Source organism: Equus przewalskii, chromosome 25, assembly GCF_037783145.1.
Source record: "Equus przewalskii isolate Varuska chromosome 25, EquPr2, whole genome shotgun sequence".
NCBI classification, from domain to species: domain Eukaryota; kingdom Metazoa; phylum Chordata; class Mammalia; order Perissodactyla; family Equidae; genus Equus; species Equus przewalskii.
Genome location: NC_091855.1, coordinates 24861632 through 24880836, shown reverse-complemented (window position 1 = coordinate 24880836; position 19205 = coordinate 24861632). Strand labels below are relative to the sequence as shown.

The window sequence follows — 19205 nt, the reverse complement described above, 5'->3', positions numbered from 1 at the left end:
GATTATTTTATTCCAAAAGCTAAGCATTTTCTCTTTCCTGTCCTAAGCATTTTACCAAGTGATTTTATATCTGCATAAACCCTCTGCTATTCTAATCTGGCAGCTGCCCTTCAATATGGATCGTATCTCAAGTTGGTTTTGGTACCTTAGAGTCTGATATATACATAGGCTAAATTTTCTTATCTTTCGTATTAAGTAATGGAAAAATTTCCTCAGGTCTGTTTGATGTATGTAAACATGGAGGGGGAGGGTAAGGATAGAGCACCATTAAACATCATAGTATCCCACCCAGTAAGATATTCAAGAGCCTGGAGATAAACAGCACCATGATATGAGCACAGAGGTCATTGTTCTACTGGTATTTTATTTTGCCATCGTGACTTTGGTAAGGCTCCCTAGAAAGACACCTCGAAGAAAGTGGTTAGAAGACTTTAAGGGGAAAACATCAAGATGTTTGGAATTTTATTTATTATTATGATAGGCAGTGAAAGAAAGTGTATTCAGTTTTCCACTCAGTAGCATTTCATGATCAGCAGTGGTCATTTCTCTAAGATGTTCCTCACAGGCAGCCATAGGTTTCTTTATAAATACACTGGCTCAAGAGGAAATAAGCATAGTAAAAAAATATCACTGAGAACATAATTTGGATAAGAAAATACTTATTATAGTCTAGATTGTAAGATCTGACTCAAAACTTTAGCTTAAAAAGTAAACCTGTTTATTTAATTTATTGATAAATTATTTGTTAATTCATAGCCTTGTGTTTTACTACTCTTCTTTTTGACAACTTTGTTTTAGGACTTTCCTCCCACACCCACCTCCATATTTTCAAGGATACTTTAAAAGATTTAAGCATAGCTACCTTATTGTTAATCATTTTAAGTGATCGAATTAAACTTTTTTCTAAAAATCATATTTGTTCTTATTTGCTTTTTTGATGAACCTTGAATTTTCTGTGCATTTTTCATAATGTGGTATTTTAGAATTGGATTAGGATCACTCTGAATACTTCCCATTTTCGTAGCACAATTTCAGCTTAGTTATAGAAATTGCCCTATAATTTTTCTTTAATCTCCCTTTATACCTCCAAAATTAAAAAGGAGAGATGTCAAGACCAACAAAGAGAAAAATAGAACCTATGGTAAATTGATAATACAAGGAACAGAAGGTGTCTTTAAAATATTCATTAATGCCCTCGGAGATCTAAGAGAAAATATTATTACATCCATTAAAAATAAGAGCAAGATGCTATGAAAAAGGAACACAGGATAAGAAGCCTCAGAAATGTAAAATATGATCAACTAGAAAGGTAGAAGAAGTTGAGAAAATCACAAAGAAAGGAGAAGAAAAAGAATGGAACAATAGGAGAGAAAATATAGGATGTTCAGAAAATCATTTCAAGAGGGACAATACCTGATTAGTGAGAGTCTTGGGATGAGAGAATAAGGAAAACAGAACAAAGGCCGGAAGTGGGCAGCTTACAAGGGCCCACCCAACAAGGACCTGCTGCACAGCTGTCATCCTGATGTTTTTCTTCATCCTCTTCCTGTGTTGATGCCCGTATTTCTCAGATCCCATGCCTTTCTCTGCTTGTTTCAGTCCTTTCTTTTGTGGAAACACATTAAAGAAAGGGACGTAAATGTTTTCAGTCTTTGTATTTCTGAAAAAGGATTTCTTCCGCTCACACTTGACTGAGATTTTGGCTGGCTATAAAATTCTAGTTGAAAATGATTTTCCTTCTGAAGCCATTGTACCATTGTCTTCCAAAATCCAGTACTGCTGTTGAAAAAACTTACGTCATTTTGTTTTGACGCTCACTCCTTTGAAGTGACCTTCTCCACCACCACTACCCCCCACCCCAGCCCTGAGAACCTTTGGGATCTTCTCTTTCACCCCAGTGAGTTTCATGATGATATCCCCACCCCTACCATGGGTCTTGTTTCATTCACTTTTCTAGCTACTTGCTGGGTGGGCCCTTCTAACGTGGGCATGCATGTTCCTGAGGTCTCTCACATTGAAGGAGGAGGGGAAAGATTTCATCAGGAAAATCTTTAAGAAATAAACAAACTCATAGATTATTTGATTCAGTTGAACACTTAGAAAAAAACTACTAATAGATGGCAGATCTAATTGAGCTATTGGAAACAATTAAGGATGGTCATAGAGAAACAGCAAATAAAAAACAGAAATAAAAACATTAGTCAATTAATAACTCCAGGGGAAAAAATGAGCAAGAAAAGAAACATTGTCGTAGTATACCTATTAGGTTGTGTAAGCCATATTTACATAGTCATAATAATATAAATACTTACTATTGACATAACTAGGAGTTCAGATGAAGCTATTTTGGGAGGATGGAGCGAGGGTAAGTGGATGGGTGTGGATAAGTCTAAAAATGATAAATCAGAAAATAGCAATATAAGCTTTTTTTTTTTTTTACAAAAATTGAAGTAAATACAGAAAATAAAGCTGAAAGAGTCGATTGTGGCTGACTCTGGGGAGTAGGACTGTGGGATTGGGAGGGATGGGGCAAGAGACTGCTGTCTTTCTTTGGAGCCCTTTGATGCTAGTTGATACGTGTATGTACACTGACTAAAAAGTAATCTTATAAAAATAAAATGCTCCTAAGAAAACCCCAGCTTGTAAGTCTGACTAGCAAGTGTTAGATTTTCTTGTTAACTTTTGAATGGAACATGAAAGCTGGAGGTTGGAGTTGAAAACAGCTTAGACCTGTATGAAGACATAAGGAGTAAATAAGCGTAGGTGCTGAGGCAGACCTGAGTTTATGAGCCCACAGAACTGGCTCCTCCTTACTCAAGTTGGGGTTTGTACTGGATGAGGCCCTTTTGTCTGTGCTGTAGATGCGAAGGCATTCATTCTGCTGACTTAGGTGCCCTGTCAAACTGTGACCAAACTAAAGCGTTAGAATCACTGACCATGGAAAAAACAAAGGAAATGGGAAAATACTGCATAATTTGTGGTCTCTGAAATGATCCAGCATTAATGAAAGTTTGTTTTAAGTAGTAATTTGTGTCAGCTTTGTATAGTTCAGGTCAATTCAAGAAAAGGTAAATTCCTTCTGCCAGGAAGAAGGGAAGAAATGTATAAATTGTAAGTTTATATTACCATTGGAAATAGAAACACAGAAATCCATTATTTAGAGCCATGATTACTACCAAATTTATCCTGGCTGGCTAGAAGTTATGGCCGTGGTTCAGGACACTCTTTTAGAAGTCTTGGATTCCATTACCTTCAGCTTGTAGACAGTGGGGGCTTAGTAAGAGAAACTCATAATGCCAGCTTTTGAAACTGTCATTTTTACTTTTTATAAGTACTGACTGACCACTAGTCTCCATGTATAGCTCCTTTTAGGCTAAAGGAACACAACTCCAGGACAGGGCCTTCACTCCTGGGGCCGGGACCAGACTGGAACTGAGTGAGGTCTGTAGTAATCTGATGACTTCTCGAAATCTCGAGTCCTTTGAGATTAAAATGCTTAATGTTTGTGGAGTTGGTATCTCTAAACTAAATTTTAAAAATAAATGCAGATTGCAAATTTTCTGTAATTCTAAAACTGTTGTAAATAGTGTTTATTAAAATAAATGAATACGTAATCCCAAAAAGAAAGGACTGTGATTTTTCATGGGCGCAAAGGTGTTATCTAAGGATTATTATGGGAGCTGGAAGTGAATTTTACATGTAAATTTAACTTGATATTTTCAGAAAAGCAAATCAATGAACGTTACTAAAAAGAACTTTATTTCACTTCCTCACCTCAGTTTACATTGCTATTAAAAGAAAAGTTAGTATTCTCAATTTGTGTTTTGAGGTGCCTTTAGAAGGAGTTTAAGTCCCTCGGATGAAAAATAATTTACCAACGGCAAGAATAGCACACTCTTTTCACTTCTGTGTTATACTTAGGGTTCACCTGGCTAACTGTGAATAGATGCTTCATATGTAGTCTGTCCTCAAAATTGTAGAATAAAATGCCAAAGATTTATGGCAATAAAAACATTGGGGAGCCAGCCCTGTGGTTCAGCGCTCTCACTGCTTCAGTGGCCTGGGTTCATTTCCTGGTCGCAGAACACCACCACAAGTCTGTCTCTTGCCTTGATGTGGTGGTGCCCCACATAGAAGAACTAGAAGGGATTATAACTAGGTTATACAACCATGTACTGGGGCTTTGAGGAGAAAAAAAGGAGAAAGACTGGCAAAAGATTATTAGCTCAGGGCGAATCCTTCCCTGCAAAACAAAAACAAAAACATTGAGGTACTGATAGGTAAAAAAAAAAAAGTTTCTTGTCCGTGAAAGGATTTATTTATTCCATGAACCCACAACCTTTCTGTCTCTCCATTGTATAGGTTCATTTTATGTGATAGTGATTTCTTTTTTTTTTTTTTTAAAGATTGGCACCTGAGCTAACAACTTGCCAATCTTTTTTTTTTTTGGTTTTTCTCCCCAAATCCCCTCAGTAGATAGTTGTATACTTTTAGTTGTGGGTCCTTCTAGTTGTGGCATGTGGGATGCCGCCTCAACGTGGCCCGATGTGTGGTGCCATGTCAGTGCCCAGGATCCGAACCGGCAAAACCCTGGGCCGCTGAAGTGGAGCGCGCCAACTTAACCACTCAGCCACGGGGCTGGCCCCCGTGATTTCTTTTTTGACTCTCTTTTCACTGACCAATTAGGTGCCAGATAATTTTAAATAATTGAGTTCTGATTGTTGCAATTTGACAAGGTACTCTCTAGACACTTTCTAGAAAGCAGCTAGAAAATCCCCAATTGACTCTGTCTTAAAATCCCCCAAGTATGTTCACTTGTTCAAGCAGTATTTGCTAAGAGGCTATGCACAAGACTGTCTGTTTGGCTCTGGAGGAAACAGTAATGAGCAAGATAGAATAGGTCACGTCATGTCATGGAAAACAAGTGGTAAGCAAGTAAACAAATAATTTAAAATGGTGATTGGTGCTATAAAGGTGAAATGATAAAAGGTACCTGGAACAGGACTGCTACTGTAGATGCCTTTCTGAGGAGGTTACAAATGAGCTGAAACCTGAATGCAAGAAGAACCAGCTGAGTTAAAATTGGGTAGGAAGAGATGTCCTGATACAAGGAGCAGTAAGTGCAAAGGCCCCAGAGAAGAAAGTGGTATGGTCTTTTAGAGAGATGGAACAGTGAGTGAGTGAGTGAGAATAAATGAGTAAGAGACTGAGTGAGTGAGAATAAATGAGTAAGAGACTGAGTGAGCGTGAATGAGTAAGAGAGCGAGTGAGTGAGAGAATGAATAAGAGTGAGTGATAATGAATGAGAGTGAGTGAGAGTGAATAAGTGAGAGTATTAATGAGTAAGAGAATGAGTGAGAGTGAATGAATGAGTGAGAGTGGATGAGTGAGAGAGAGTGAGATGGTGAGAATGAATGAGAAAGTAAGTAAGAGTGAATGAGTGAGAGTGAGTGAGTGAATGAGTAAGACAGTGAGTGAGAAAGTGAGTGATAGTGAATGAGAGAGAGTGAGTGAAAGTGAGAGAGGGAGAGTGAATGAGTGAGAGTGAGTGTGAATGAGTGAGAGAGTGAGAGTGAATGAGTGAGAGAGTGAGAGTGAATGAGTGAGAGAGTGAGAGTGAGTGAGAGGGTGAGAGTAAATTAGTGAGAGGGTGAGAATGAATGAGTGAGAGGGTGAGTAAGAGTGAATGAGTGAGAGAATGAGTGAGAGAGAGAGCGAGCATAGGAGATGAGGTCCCAATGGAGCCTTTTCAGCCACAGTCAGATGTTTGGACTTTATTCCAAGTTCACTGGGAAGCCATTGGTGGGATGGGGGTGAGGGGGTTATGCAGGAGAGTAACATCATCCGATTTACCTTCTAGAAAGATAATTCTGGTTGTGGTGTGGAGAAGCGGGGGGGGGCAAGAGGAAAACAAAAAAAGACAATGGTGGCTTGGACTGGGGTGATGGTAGAGGAGATAGTGTGAAGCAGAATGCCTTAGGTGAATTTGGGAAGTAGAATCATGAGAACTTACTCTTAAATTGGATGGGTGGAGCAGGTTGGACAAAGGAAGGAAAGAACCAAGGTTTGAGAAACTGGGTGGATGAATATGTCATTTTCTAAGATGGAGAAGAGTAAGGGATGGGCAGGTATCAGACATTAGAAATCGGGTGGAAAGATTTCACATAGATAGCTGGATATAGATGTCTGGAGCTCAGCAGAGAGGTTAGAAGTAGTAGAACAGTAAACCTAGGTTCCAGATCTGGCCCCAGTTTCCTTTTGCATAACAAAAGATTCTGTAAAGAGAAGACCCTTAAGATTTCTCCTTCCAGAATTCTGTGTGTGCTTTCTACCATTATATATGACCAAGCACACCTCTTCCACTCTCACATACTCTTCAAATCCCCCCCAAAAAATAAAAATTAAATTATAGATGTGTTGCTGAAAATATACGACACTGATTATGTTTATTCCTACATGATGGTCCATGTAAAGTTTACAGAAAACTGGATCAAACACAGTGATTACTTACAATTTTGTCAACCCAGGGATTATATTCATCTAGGTTTATTTTTCTCTTTTCTCTTACCTTGGCAGCATTTACCAAAAGAACTGTTGCTCCAGATTCCCCTTCGATCAAGGAAGATGCCACAAGTTTACTGACGGATGGAACAAGTCCACAATCCAAAACGGAGGAATACGAAAGCAAAAAAAGCAAAATGTAATTAATTGCTTTACGTGAATGTTTTACAAATAATAGCCTATCCTTGCTGCAATTTGGCCCAGATTATCTATCAGCCATATCCGAAGCTTCTGCTCTTCAGCGTTGCCAAATATGGACTAAAATAACAATACAGTTGGTCTTTGTAAATGATATAAGTTAAAACAATCAAAGTAATATCAGCTCATGAAGGACATGCAGCTAACTTACTGACAACTTAACACCAGCAGAGAAAGAGTGATATTTTTCACTTTGCATTTTCCTTTTTCAGGGGTGGTCAGTCACATTTTTCCAACCAAAATTTGGATTTATAATTGAGGTCTTTCAAAAATTACTGGCTTTCTAGAAAGGAGGAAAATGAGTTCCCCCTGAGGCAGAAGTTACCAGCACTTTAGAGTCAGAGAGTGTTTATGTACCACTGATTTTTTTAAAATGCTTTCTCCCTAAATTATCATGTGTTGTAACATGTCATGGAGATATGCACATATAATATTAGACAGTCCACTTTATAAATGCTCAGGATTGTTACATCCATCATCTCAGCAGTTTATTACTACCTGTAGTATCTTAAAATTATTTCCAATCATCCATTTTTTACATCAATAAAGGATTTACAAATGCTATCTGAATTGTAGAGCATGGTAAAGAATTCATAGCACAATTTATTTATTTGTCTTTTTGTGGCCAAATGTCCCACTGTGGTTACTTCAGTCATATCCTGCATCATCTTTGCTTCACTCTGATCAAAATCATACTACCAAACTCCTGTGTCCGTGAGATTTACTCTGCAAGAGTTCTTGTATAAGTTGATACTATCGATCTACTTTGAGCATTTTAGCCTTTCTCAGCATCAGTGTCTTTAAGAACTTATCCTCTACATGCTGATCTACCAGTGGAGAAAGATTTCTATTAAATGCTAGATTATAGTAAACATCCAGAAACTGAATCCCACTGGCCATGATGGAAATATCCTGCACAGGGACAAGGACAATAAAACAATACCTTCATAATGTGCATTACATTTTGTCTTTGTTAAAGTATATTTGCTTGTTGGATTTCTCATATTTCATAAAGATGCTTCTATTACCACTCAAGATATGTTTTCCTAACTTACCATATTTTGAAAGTGCAGCAGAAGAAATGGCACTCTATTTCTCTGAATTTGAATGCAACTGTTACTACAGAAGAAGGAGATGTTTTATATCAAAAAATTACATAATAGCAGTCGACATAACCTCTGAGAGTACAGCCATGTGTTTTATCATTTGTTCATTCCAATTACCTTTTATGAGTTCCTACTATAGGCCAGTCAGTGTGCTAGGCAGGAAAAAAGAGACAGGAAAAAACAGGTGTGCATGTCCAAAAGTGTGTTCGGCATTAGGAATTACATGAAAAAGAAGTGACGTGTTCAGGCTAGTAGAAATTGTGGATTAGACAACATTAAACAGGTTTGGTTTGGTTTTGTCTAACCTCAGGACTTCAAGCTGTTAATGTGCTAATGAGCTCTATGAGGTTTTAGTGAGAGTAGCCCTGTATGAAGGAGCGGCTCACAATCCTGGTGTTCCACATGACCTATATCACTCTATAGTAATGTTTGGGGTATTGAGAAATTATGTCAGTATTTGCATTGATGTTTTGACCAACACCATAATATTTTATTTCTTTGGATCTAAATGACTTAAATCCTACAGATAAAGGTTAGTTTAACAGCCTTTCCTTTAGTGTGTTAGTAGGAACTTCATACAGTCCATTCTATTTAATAGGAACTAATCTAAACCATTTTTAGCACATCTGTGGTCATTAGAAAATTACATCAGGCCAGTAAGACATGAAAGTTTAAGGTAACTCAGATTATTTACTTGGCAAACCCTTGAAAACATATTAGCTGATGGTTTTATAACAGAATGGAGAAGAATCTTATGAAAGACCTTTTTTAAATCTGAAAAAAAACAAGACCATTATATCATATTATTGAAAGCCCTATGCTACTGTTGGATGAATGAAGGTGTCGGACTTTAAATATGGAACACACAAGAACTTCAAAGGCAAAGTCAACTTTTTGTGAGCAACAATTTTGTCAAAATTCCTTGGCCCTCTGTGTATATGGAATTAAATCCAAGGACTTGTGTCCTCTGAGGATTTTTCCTATCTCTTGCAGTCACCATAAGCTTGAGTTGGAAATCAGGAGGAATGCTAAGGAACACTAATAGTTTGATTTGTTCATATTAAAGCCAGCAACTGTTTTTCCTTTACTCACCCTTTTGGCAGGATAGCATGTGATATCAGCCCCATTTGAGTTGTGGCCGGTCAGCCATATTGCTTATAGCACTAGGACATTGGAAGGGATAAACCTTATTCTTGCGGTGGGCCTGGTCCAAGACTTAATTTGAATATTGACCTTTTTGGTTTAATAATTTTGATTCTTCTGGCCATCTTTCTCCCTAAACACACTAAACTTCCATTGAAGTTACTGAAGGCCACAGAGGCGAGAAACACAGCTGGGAGAAATCTGGCTTGATGTTTTTCCCATTGGCTCAGGTCATTATTATTTCCTTCGCTTGTGTCTGATTTGAAGGTTGGAAACTAGTTGGTTATATAACATCTTATGCATCCAGTTTCCCAGAACCCAACTTATTTTCTTATTGTGATAGTTTACACATTTTTACTAATAAGGAGATAAAATCTATAGCTTAACAAAATAGTGTACATAGGGCATTTGGATTTAAAGGTTACATGGAGAGAAAGTGCCTAGCTACTTAGCTAAGAAAACAAGCCTATTTTTCTTTTTGTTCTCATTTCAACTATGTTAAATGCATTTTCCATTTTGAGGCTCAAGTCAGTGGTATGTAAAGTGTATTTAGAGTCACAGTAATTGTTACATTTTCTCTAATCTGTATTGAATCTTATAGTTAACAAATATTATTTTAAGTGAGACCAAGTTCGTATATATAATTAGATAGTATATTTACTTAGCAAACCCCTTTTTAGAAGGGGTAAATATCTCAATTTGTTTTACTCAGGATTTGTATTATGAACCCAACTACACATCATATGGTAGTCAAGAATATGAATGATCATTAAGGAAGTTACTCCTTTTCCAAGATTCTTACACCCCCTCCTCAAACCAACTGTCCCAGTATTTTCTCTCAGTTTAAAACAAAACGAAACAGAAAATTTGTGATTTTCATGGCCTTCAAATGAGGAAGCTGTCCTCACGAAAGTATCTGGTTTTCTTGGATCAAAACTAAACCATGAACCTTAAGCTGGAAAGAGAATTTGAGAAAGTTTGTATATAAAGGCATTTCGTGCACCAAAGTATGATATAAAAATAGTTACATCTTTCAACTTTTAAGTTCTCAAATGTTTAGCAATGAAAACATATCAGCTTATCCCTATTTGAGAAAAGAAATTTAAACCATCAAAGATTCCATTTCGTTTCATTTCCGTACAAAACACGACACATCTAATTTAAGGCTAGAAGAAATGCTTACATCTAGAAGTAGAACCTTAGATTCCAAGCCCCCAGACAAATTGCAGGGAAGTCTCCCTTGCTTTTGATTAGTAACAAAGTAAACCAAGCTGCTCTGCTCTGGTGAAACCAGCCCAACTTTCAAGTTCTAACCTCATCTGCCCCCATTTTAGCCTCTTCTGCTCTATCCATGCCTATACCCACAACCTACCTAAATCTTTACCCCACCCAAGTCACTCTTAGTGTTCTACCAGGTGCACGCCTACTGTTGATCTCTGAAGTCTAGTAACTCAACAGCCCTCAATAAAGGGGCAGACTGGGGTTTGTAGCACCTGCATTTCTTTCAGGACCAGCCAGTTTGACTACTCACATGGTTGAAACCCTAGGAATACTTCTGTGGCTGGGTATTATCTTTTCTTCCATAACACAGCTTGACTCTGATGTGGTACAAAGCCATGTGACAACTCTGGATGTGCACTTGCTGCCTTGCCCTCTGAGGGAATATAGTAGATTTCTAAACATAGCAGCATGTTAGTTCCCTTTCAAGAGGATAGTTGAAACAATGTATAATCTGATGACCTCTACCTTTCAACATGTAGAACCTTGTGGCTTTGAGCATATAGGCAGGAAGGTGAAAAAAAAAATGTTACTATAGTCAAAATAGAGCCATACAACATTTATCACAATAGAATAATAATTATAACAATAACTTGCTATGTTTTAAGAAATTGGAGTTCACAATTGCTATTCCCTAGAATAAATGCACTGGTTTCTCAAACTGTCAGATGCTGGACTTTCATGCCCAGACTGTCTTCTGTCATCTCTCCATAGATCCCCATGACTTGGCACACTTTAATTTTTCATTCTTCACTAAAGCATTTTGACTGGCATTATTTAAATGAAAATGAAAGTTAAAATTTATCCTTAAATATTCGACCTCTGTGTCATCTTAGCTGTATACTTTACTGGAAATAACAGATCAGAATACTGGCTCGAAGCAATATTTTTTTAAACAAAATTAGTGGATATTAAACTACCAACAGTTCAGATGTTATAATTTAAAAGTAAGAAAATATCTTATTCTGAGGGAAAGGAGTATATTATATGCTCATTAGTTAGTCACTAATTGACAGTCTCCTTTAAATTCTGATTTAATATTTTCTTAAAATCATACTTTTTTTTAAAAGAAAAGGACAAGTCTAACTTTTACAGTATCAAGTTTTCCATAAAATTACAGTTTCCTTTTGTTTTTTTCTTAGAAATTTTTCAATTTACAGTCAGGTGTATTTTTGAGTCACTGAAGCCATGAGGAGTTCAAATGGCTTTTAAAAGCCCAAAACACTTGGCCAAAATGTAAAAACATGTACTTCAAGATAGTGCATCTCTCTTTGTTGTTGAAATACTATATTTCAATTGGAAGTGTCTCTCTTGCATTTCTTTCTCTGGCATCCATAATCATTTCCTCAAGGATCTTTGGAAGCAATTTTGTGTCTTTTATTTGGGCCAGGCTGTGGACTGGAGTCGTGCTCACTTGACCTGTGCATGTACGCCAAGACATCAGGATGATGGCGACTGTAGAGTTAGTAGGATTAATACATGAAACACGTTACTTTTCTCATGATGCGGGCCGGCCTCTAACCAGGTGTGAAAGTCTTCTGTTGGTAAAACAACATGGTTACTCTTCATCCTTGTGTGAAGGTGCACGGCTATTTTTTAGTGCCATCTTTATATGTACTTCATATTTCAAGAGAATCTATATCACCTTCTTTGCCTTAAAGCCAAAAGAGCAATTCCCAAAATGTGTCACTTTGCATTAAAATCTAAATTTCTAATACATCTCCTTTACAAGCTTTTTTTTCTTTTCAGTTCTTGAAGCCAGCGATTATCAGATCATACTGCATAACTCTTATTCAGTGTTATCCCTAGGGTAGTGGTAATGCTAGTTTAGATTTTGTTTGTCCATTGTTGCTGAGCGCTTAGCTGGATAAGGGAGTGAAGGATGGCAGGAGTTCTGTAAGATGATATGAACACAGAGGAAGCTGGGTTGCCTTCAACAACACACACTTTAGACTGTTTGCTTGAAAGAAACAACTGCAGTAGCACTCCATCCTCTATCTGATGCAGGGCCCTGGGAAGCAGCATTGTGACAAGTCCTGTCGAACTTGTGCACCGTCAAGTCGTATTTCTGATGAATGTTGCACTCATTCTTAATGAGTGCTTGCTGACAGTTTGGATCTCGATGCAAAGTAGACTCCTTTCAGATATTTTTCAGTCTGAGGGCCCTGTGCTTGTCTGTCATTTTGGATTTTCATTTTATTTATGCTATCATTAAGCCCACCGTGAGTGAAGATAACAGGCTTGATTTATGGCTTAGCATTTTTAAAACTTCGCATCATACTGACCCTCAAGCTGTCAGTTACCAGGAGTCAAGCAGCCATGGCAGCAAAGCCATCTAACATGGTGGCTTTGGGGAGGTTGGGCTGTTAAAAGAAGTTTGGAGAAACCTAAGGATTTTTGTCTTTTTTTTTTTCCCTGAGCTGAATAAAATAGATACATCAGTTCTAACAAGGCACTTCCTGCCCAGAGTCACTGGCAGAGCAGCCTGCTCCCAACAGCTGCAAGCTCGAGAGACCTCATGCTGCTGGCCAAGGTTCATTCTGTGCTTTGACTAAGACCACAGTCAATAAAGCCAATGTGTACCGTGGAAAGAGTTTCCCATTTTTTCCATTGGAGAAGTCTTTTGTGCGGTTAGTTTGACTGTTCCAGATTAACGGTGGTGGTCATTGCTCATTTTTAAATTTTAACTGCATGTAAACCTACTGATTAGATTCCATTGAGAACAAATGACAGTTTTCTGGGAGGAAGATACATATCCTTTTGTTTGATATTCCTTAAAGCACTGGTTCTCAAAGTGTGGTCCCCAAACCAACAGCAGCTGCAGCAATACCTGGGAGCTGGTTAACTACAAATTCTCTGGCCATCCCCAGACCTAGTGATTCAGAAACTGGGGGTGGGGCCAGCAATCTGTGTTGTAACAAGTCCTCCAGATGATTCTGATGAATGCTCCGATTCAAGAGCCATGCCTTAAAAGTTCATTTGATTATAGCCTTCTCTGAGTTTTAGTCTCTATCCCAAAACAAAAACAAGAACATCGTTTCTTTTCCAGGTGATATACAACGGTACCCTTCTAAAATTTGGTTTCCAATATCATGTACTTTCCCAGGTGTCCAAGCTATGACTCCCATTCCCAAGGGTTACCCAGGTGAAGGACCTGAAACAGCTTCCAAAGATGCTTGATTTCACTACTAGAGGTCACTTCCCCACCAGCTCTGCCTAGCAGACTTCTGTTAACCAGAACCCTCACTCAGTCATCACGATTATCATCAAGGCATCCTATTAAATCAGGACCTACAGATACGGCTCTTCTCTCTGCTTTGAAGAGTAGAAATGGTATTTGATTATCAAAAGCATATGAACTTCCTTAGGGCTGAGTTCTAATCCTGTTTTTTCTCTGTCTCAGGTACTTGGGAGTAACCTGATTTGGGGCATTGGTTCTGTTACCATTTCACGTGCAATTTCATTTTTTCCTGTCTATAACAGTGGCTCGCAGTCGTCCACTATGTTTCAGAGTAACATTTCCAGACTCTGACGTTGTCATCTTAAGAAAGATTTTGATTTGATGACCCCTGAACATTTAAGTCTCATCCAGCTTTTCCTCACTGTCTACAAAGGAGATCAGGGATTTATTGTATCTTTCCACTTCTTTGTCCTTGAAAGGCTGACCATTAGTGCCCGTATATAATTTCTCTTGGCCTTTTATCTTACATTTTGTACCCTCCATTATAAATAATTGATAATTTGAAATATTGGTTTGTAATTAAGTTGTTTCCCCTTCCCCTTATTTGCTTAGGACTGGACTAAATCAAAATCTATACAAAATTCTCCAATTCTAAAGTATCTCAACTAAATCTTTTCAAGAACATCTCTCAATTTCTGAACACTTGGTTTAAATATTACACTATGTCACACATTAAAGAAAGTGTGTTTTTTCTAGAAGAGTGGTTATTCACTAAGCAACACAATGCGACAGGCCCCATTCAGAGTCTTTGCTAAGGACACCTCCCTGCCCAGTCAATCGCTGCAATAAAAGTACTGAAATGTAGGTCTTGCATAAATAACAATATCAAGTCAATTGAGCACACAGCATAACCCCTGAAACTGTGTTTAAAATATCTTCAATTATTTTGTGGTTTGGAATTTGTACCAAAGGGTTATATGGATAATTAAGAAAAACCAGCCTACATGAATATACAAATGCATTTTATTAAAAGCTGCTATCTGCTTTGGAAAAATTTCCCAGTGTTGAACAGGGACTATGTCAACAACAAACTTACATTCATAAGTTACTCAGCACTTGTGGCCCTTCACCAAAGAAAGCATTATTTCCATTAATTCAATTGTCTATCCATTTATTTATTCATTCATCAATTAATGTGAACCTATTATGTCTTGTTTAATTCGCTAAAAAAGTCTTCAGTAAATATTACCAATCTTAACCTTGTATTTTTTAAGAATTTAAACATAATTTCTTCATTTGGTGCACTGAAAAAGTTGATTAGCTGGATATATATGTTCAAATATGCATATACTTCATAATTCCTAGGTACCAATTACAATAGTTATATAATACACCATTTGAAATTGGTACATCTAGACTTCCATACTAAACTAGACTTGCATATGCCCATCAACATTTTGCTGTTTATTGCTCTTCTCAGAAAAGGGAATGAAACTGAACTTTTAAAACAGGTAAAAAGTTGTTATATGTATTTAGATAATATCAGATAATACGGGAAGACACCCAAGACCTTTACATTATCTTTGCTTTCTTTTGCGTGTAAACACTGAAGGTGAAGGATCAGTTTGGACAGTTTGGGTTGTATGCAACCCAAAAATGATCCTTCTTGTTTTAATATTTTGCTTTTGGGCAACCTTTACTTTCCAGAAACAAAGATGTTGTGTGTATGTGAAAATGTATCATTACTTGGGCACTACATGAAGATTACACTCAAATTCTCAGAACCATTACTGAAGATGGGCTGAGCTGCTCATAGACAGATCTCATGTGAGAACAATCCAGTTCTGGAGCCACTGAGATCCAGATGTCCAACTGAACAGCTGCCATCCTCTGTCTGCAGTAACCTTGAGATCACATCTTTTGAGTTGTGATCATGTGTTATGCATTTCTTATCCTGACGCCCGTGACTGAGGTCATATGTTCTCTATCCTTAATTTTACCCTTTGGGACTCTATATTTCTCAGTGGAATGTACAGTCGCAGACACTGGTACCACAGAGCAGCTAAAGAAAAACTTTCTCATGCAGTATTCATGCAAGTTGATGTTAAGGCTAAATTTTCATTACCCTTAAATATTTAGTGTTTATTGCTCTGCTCAGAGAGTGATTACAAGTGAACTGGCAACAAAGTAGGCATCTAAAGGAGGATAAGTTAAAATCTTCTGGGGCCTGTAACCCAGGTGTTATATGTTGAAAGCATGGATGTGTAAGGAATCTTCTTTTGTCCTTCTACATGTGCAGACAACACATTTGAAACCTACCAACTTTCCTAATGTGATAACGAATGTTCATCAAAGTGGCAAGCACCAAAATGAGATCCATGTTTATTTTGGTACTCATCTCAACATCACGACTTTGTACAAATGTTTGCTCAATTGTACAAAAGCAACACTGTCTTTTACCAACAGAATAATTACTTACCTTTTGCTGGTAGTATCATGGGAGCCAATTCCCGAGTTACCCATAACTTGTGTGAAGAGCCATTTGATAATATTTGGAATCCAGGTAGGACTTGAGAAGTCAGAGCAAAGTAAATCATCACCACTTTAATATTGGCAATGCATTGAGTTAATTATTAGCCAAAGGCCTAACATAGAAAAATGTATGTAATAGGAACCAAGATTTAGGTTTTTTGTTACTGTTTTGATGTCATGATAAGTTGAACATCTTCTTACCTCTTCCAATCAATATTGTATCCACAATAAGAATCTTTGAAAGCTACATAGTAAATTGCTGAATGCAACCAATGGTACCTAGCAAACATCTTTATCTGATGCATTATGTATACATGCTCTAAATATAATTACTGTATTTTAAAATTGCAAGATGCTTCGCTAGGTAGTAAGCGCTTTGAAGAAAGGCACTGTGTTTTGCCTGTCACAGTAGCTGGCCTATTTTAAATGTTGAAAATACATTCGCTGGCTGAGCTAACCACACCTACACTCTCAACCATGCCTCGCTACTACAGTGAGCAAGGTGTTTATTAACTGATCTCAATAGCCAAATTTGCAGTCTTTCAGCCCTTAACAGATGAGTTGTCTGATTGCATTCATGAAAATTCAAATCACAGTATTGTTCTTGGAATTTCAGCCTAAGGATTTAAACCATGCCTTCAGTGCCATGTATGGCATGAAAACCATACCTGTCAGTTAACAGCTCAGTTAACAGCTCTATGTCACAAATATTAGCAACTAATGTACTGAGCATGAAATGTACTGATTTTCTCATAATGGATATCAGTAAATTATCATTGCATATACTGTCTCCATTGTGTTTGTGTACAATTGAGGCCTGATTATGTGTTGGTCATCATATTTGTGGATTTTTGTAGATTCCTGTCATCACCCCACAGTTCACCAAGACTTTTTCACTGGATGGTTAACGTGGAGCAAAATCCTTGAGATTGTAATATTGATCCCTTAAATCCAAAGTTGACTTTGCAATGTGGTATTTTAGGGAAAGTGGAGGGACCCATGGATGAGTTAACATCAGTTGCTTCATGATTGTTGACTTTTCAATATCATTTTCAGGAAGTTTTGCTCCACGCCCTATGCAATATGGTGGGGAGATTTTTGCTGGGCCTCACAGGCCTGCTAATAGCCAGCTATTTTGTGGCTGATTGTGGCTTCATTGCCTATTCATCCCACCAGCATTCCTTTATTTCAGGACATTTGGCTTAAGACCCTTGCTTAGTTCAAATGCCAATTTCTTGTCAGTTAGTAGTTTATGTGCTGACTTGAGCTAAGTGTCTACTGTAAAAAATCTCTTAGAGTTGTGTACTTCCGTCCTTCTTTGTCTTTACCTTTAGTATCTCCTCTCTCTCCATATTGGTATTGCAATCTACAACTCTTTCTACCAAAATGATGTTTGGCATATTTTGAAGTTTTAGGTCAAAAAGTTTGAGCTTCCCAAGGTCTGGCATTTTCAGCTCTTTTGTTATGTTTGCAATAATCTAGAGTTGCTGAAGTCATGAATAATGTGCTTTTCATATGTCTTATAACTCATATTAACAAAGCTTCCTAGGCCCTATGATCTAGCTATATACTATGATAGAGCTAGATGGTGCAATTTTTTTAGTATGGGTAGCATCACACAGCCTGATGCTTGTCAGCCTGATAAGAGATAGTGCTATTGATTATAAACTTCTGATGCATGCACAATGAAAGAAATTTTAAGCCTTTGGACTTCACATTACTGATGATATTATAACTAAGGAAGTGCATACTATGCTGCATGGTTCTGGACAAGAAAAGCATGGGAATAGTCACGAGCCATTTCCTTCCACCTCCATAGGAAGTCATCATTAGCAGTTGACATAACCTCAGTGGCTTTGTCCTGCAGTCATTTAATATACTGAACATAGGAGAAGGCACCACCAATCCATCAATGACTACCTAAAGCCCAGCACTGTAATGAACACTGTGAAATGTGCAAGGAAAGTAGGATTCCTGTTATTATAGCTGTATGGTACTCAGCAAATATTTGGTGAATGAATGCAATCTAAGGAAAAAAAAAAAAAGACCCTTTTTTTTTTAAAAGATTGACACCTGAGCTAACATCTTTTGCCATCTTTTCTCCTTCTCTTCCTCCTCCTTCCCCTCCCCCTCTTCCCCTCAAAGCCCCCCACTACATAGTTGTATATTCTACTTGTAGGTCCTTGTAGTTGTGCTATGTGGGATGCTGCCTCAGTGTGGCTCGATAAGTGGTGCTAGGTCTGTGCCCAGGATCCAAACCAGTAAAACCCTGGGCTGCCGAAGTGCAGCACATGAACTTAACCACTCAACCACAGGGCCAGCCCCTAAAGATCCTTTCAATTCCACTCTGCATGAAGAAGACCAGCACTTTCCCTTTAAAAAGCTGATCTCCCACCAAGACAATATTTAATTTTTGTTCCTGTTTGACAGGATACAACAATACCAGAATTTTAGTCAGGTTTTAAAAGTAGCAACTCCTAGATCTACAACTCTCCCTGCTTTCCACTAAAGAATATTCTTTTATTCATTACATCTTCCCAAAGAATTTTAAGAATCACCCTAATATTCTTTTTAGGTTTAGATGCTTAAGTAGGAATTGGGGTATTTAAAATTAACTGGAATTTACATTCACCTAAATGGATGGATTTAAAACTGTGGTGTCCCACTTGGCCATCCTGCATGCTGAAAGGGGAGGAGTGTTGGCTCCAGAGGAATCCTGGCTGCTTCCGCCACTAATTGCCTATAGCACATTGAGCCTCGTATTTCACCTCCTGTGCTGCTTAGCTGTTAACTGAGGAGTTGGACTAAATGGTCTTCTGGGTCACTTCTGTCTCTGATAGTCTGTGAGTCTACTGTTGAAATGTACAATGGCATTCTTCACCGGATTAAGAGTGGACAGTGTATAGTCTGAATTTCTACCTCAAAGCTAATTCTAAGAGATGCCAAACCATCTTTGAATTACAAATCTTGTCTGTCAACGATCTATTCAATAATTAACCTTTTGTAAAATTTTACTTGCGTAATCTGCCTTCCTCCTTTTTCCATGTTATGTTTTGCTTAAAAATGATGTAGGATTAGAATCCTTCCTCCACCACTAACTTACTAGCTGTGTAATATCGGGTAGTTACTTAACATGAGCTCATTTATCTCATCTGCACAATGGAACTAATTGTGTCTACTTGAAAAGAATTGTTAGGAGACTTATA

The 19205-nt window shown here is 37.7% G+C and overlaps 1 protein-coding gene and 1 long non-coding RNA gene across 35 annotated transcripts in view; one reads left to right on the top strand and one right to left on the bottom strand.

The window, feature by feature from the left end:
* The window catches only part of CEP128 (centrosomal protein 128), a 381669-nt gene extending 373955 nt beyond the window's left edge, over positions 1-7714 (top strand). For all 12 annotated transcript variants that reach the window (XR_011532693.1, XR_011532692.1, XR_011532691.1 and 9 more), the window contains one exon: positions 6577-7714. Coding sequence is in view for 9 of the 12 variants with exons in the window: in XM_070593019.1 (XP_070449120.1) it covers positions 6577-6704 (128 nt within the window). In the remaining 3 variants the exon portion in view is untranslated. The remainder of the gene's footprint in view (positions 1-6576) is intronic.
* LOC103561905 (uncharacterized) overlaps positions 1-19205 on the bottom strand; it is a 77663-nt gene that overhangs the window by 46042 nt on the left and 12416 nt on the right. For 5 of the 23 annotated variants that reach the window (XR_011532695.1, XR_011532698.1, XR_011532699.1 and 2 more), the window contains exon 4: positions 6569-6638. The exons of 1 other annotated variant lie outside the window; for it this stretch is intronic. This is a non-coding gene — a long non-coding RNA (uncharacterized lncRNA). Of the gene's footprint in view, positions 1-1413; positions 1780-2312; positions 2390-4993; positions 5052-6568; positions 6639-15946; positions 16037-19205 lie in introns of all 23 variants that reach the window. 17 more of the 23 variants (XR_011532704.1, XR_547564.2, XR_011532697.1 and 14 more) reach the window with 11 other exon arrangements.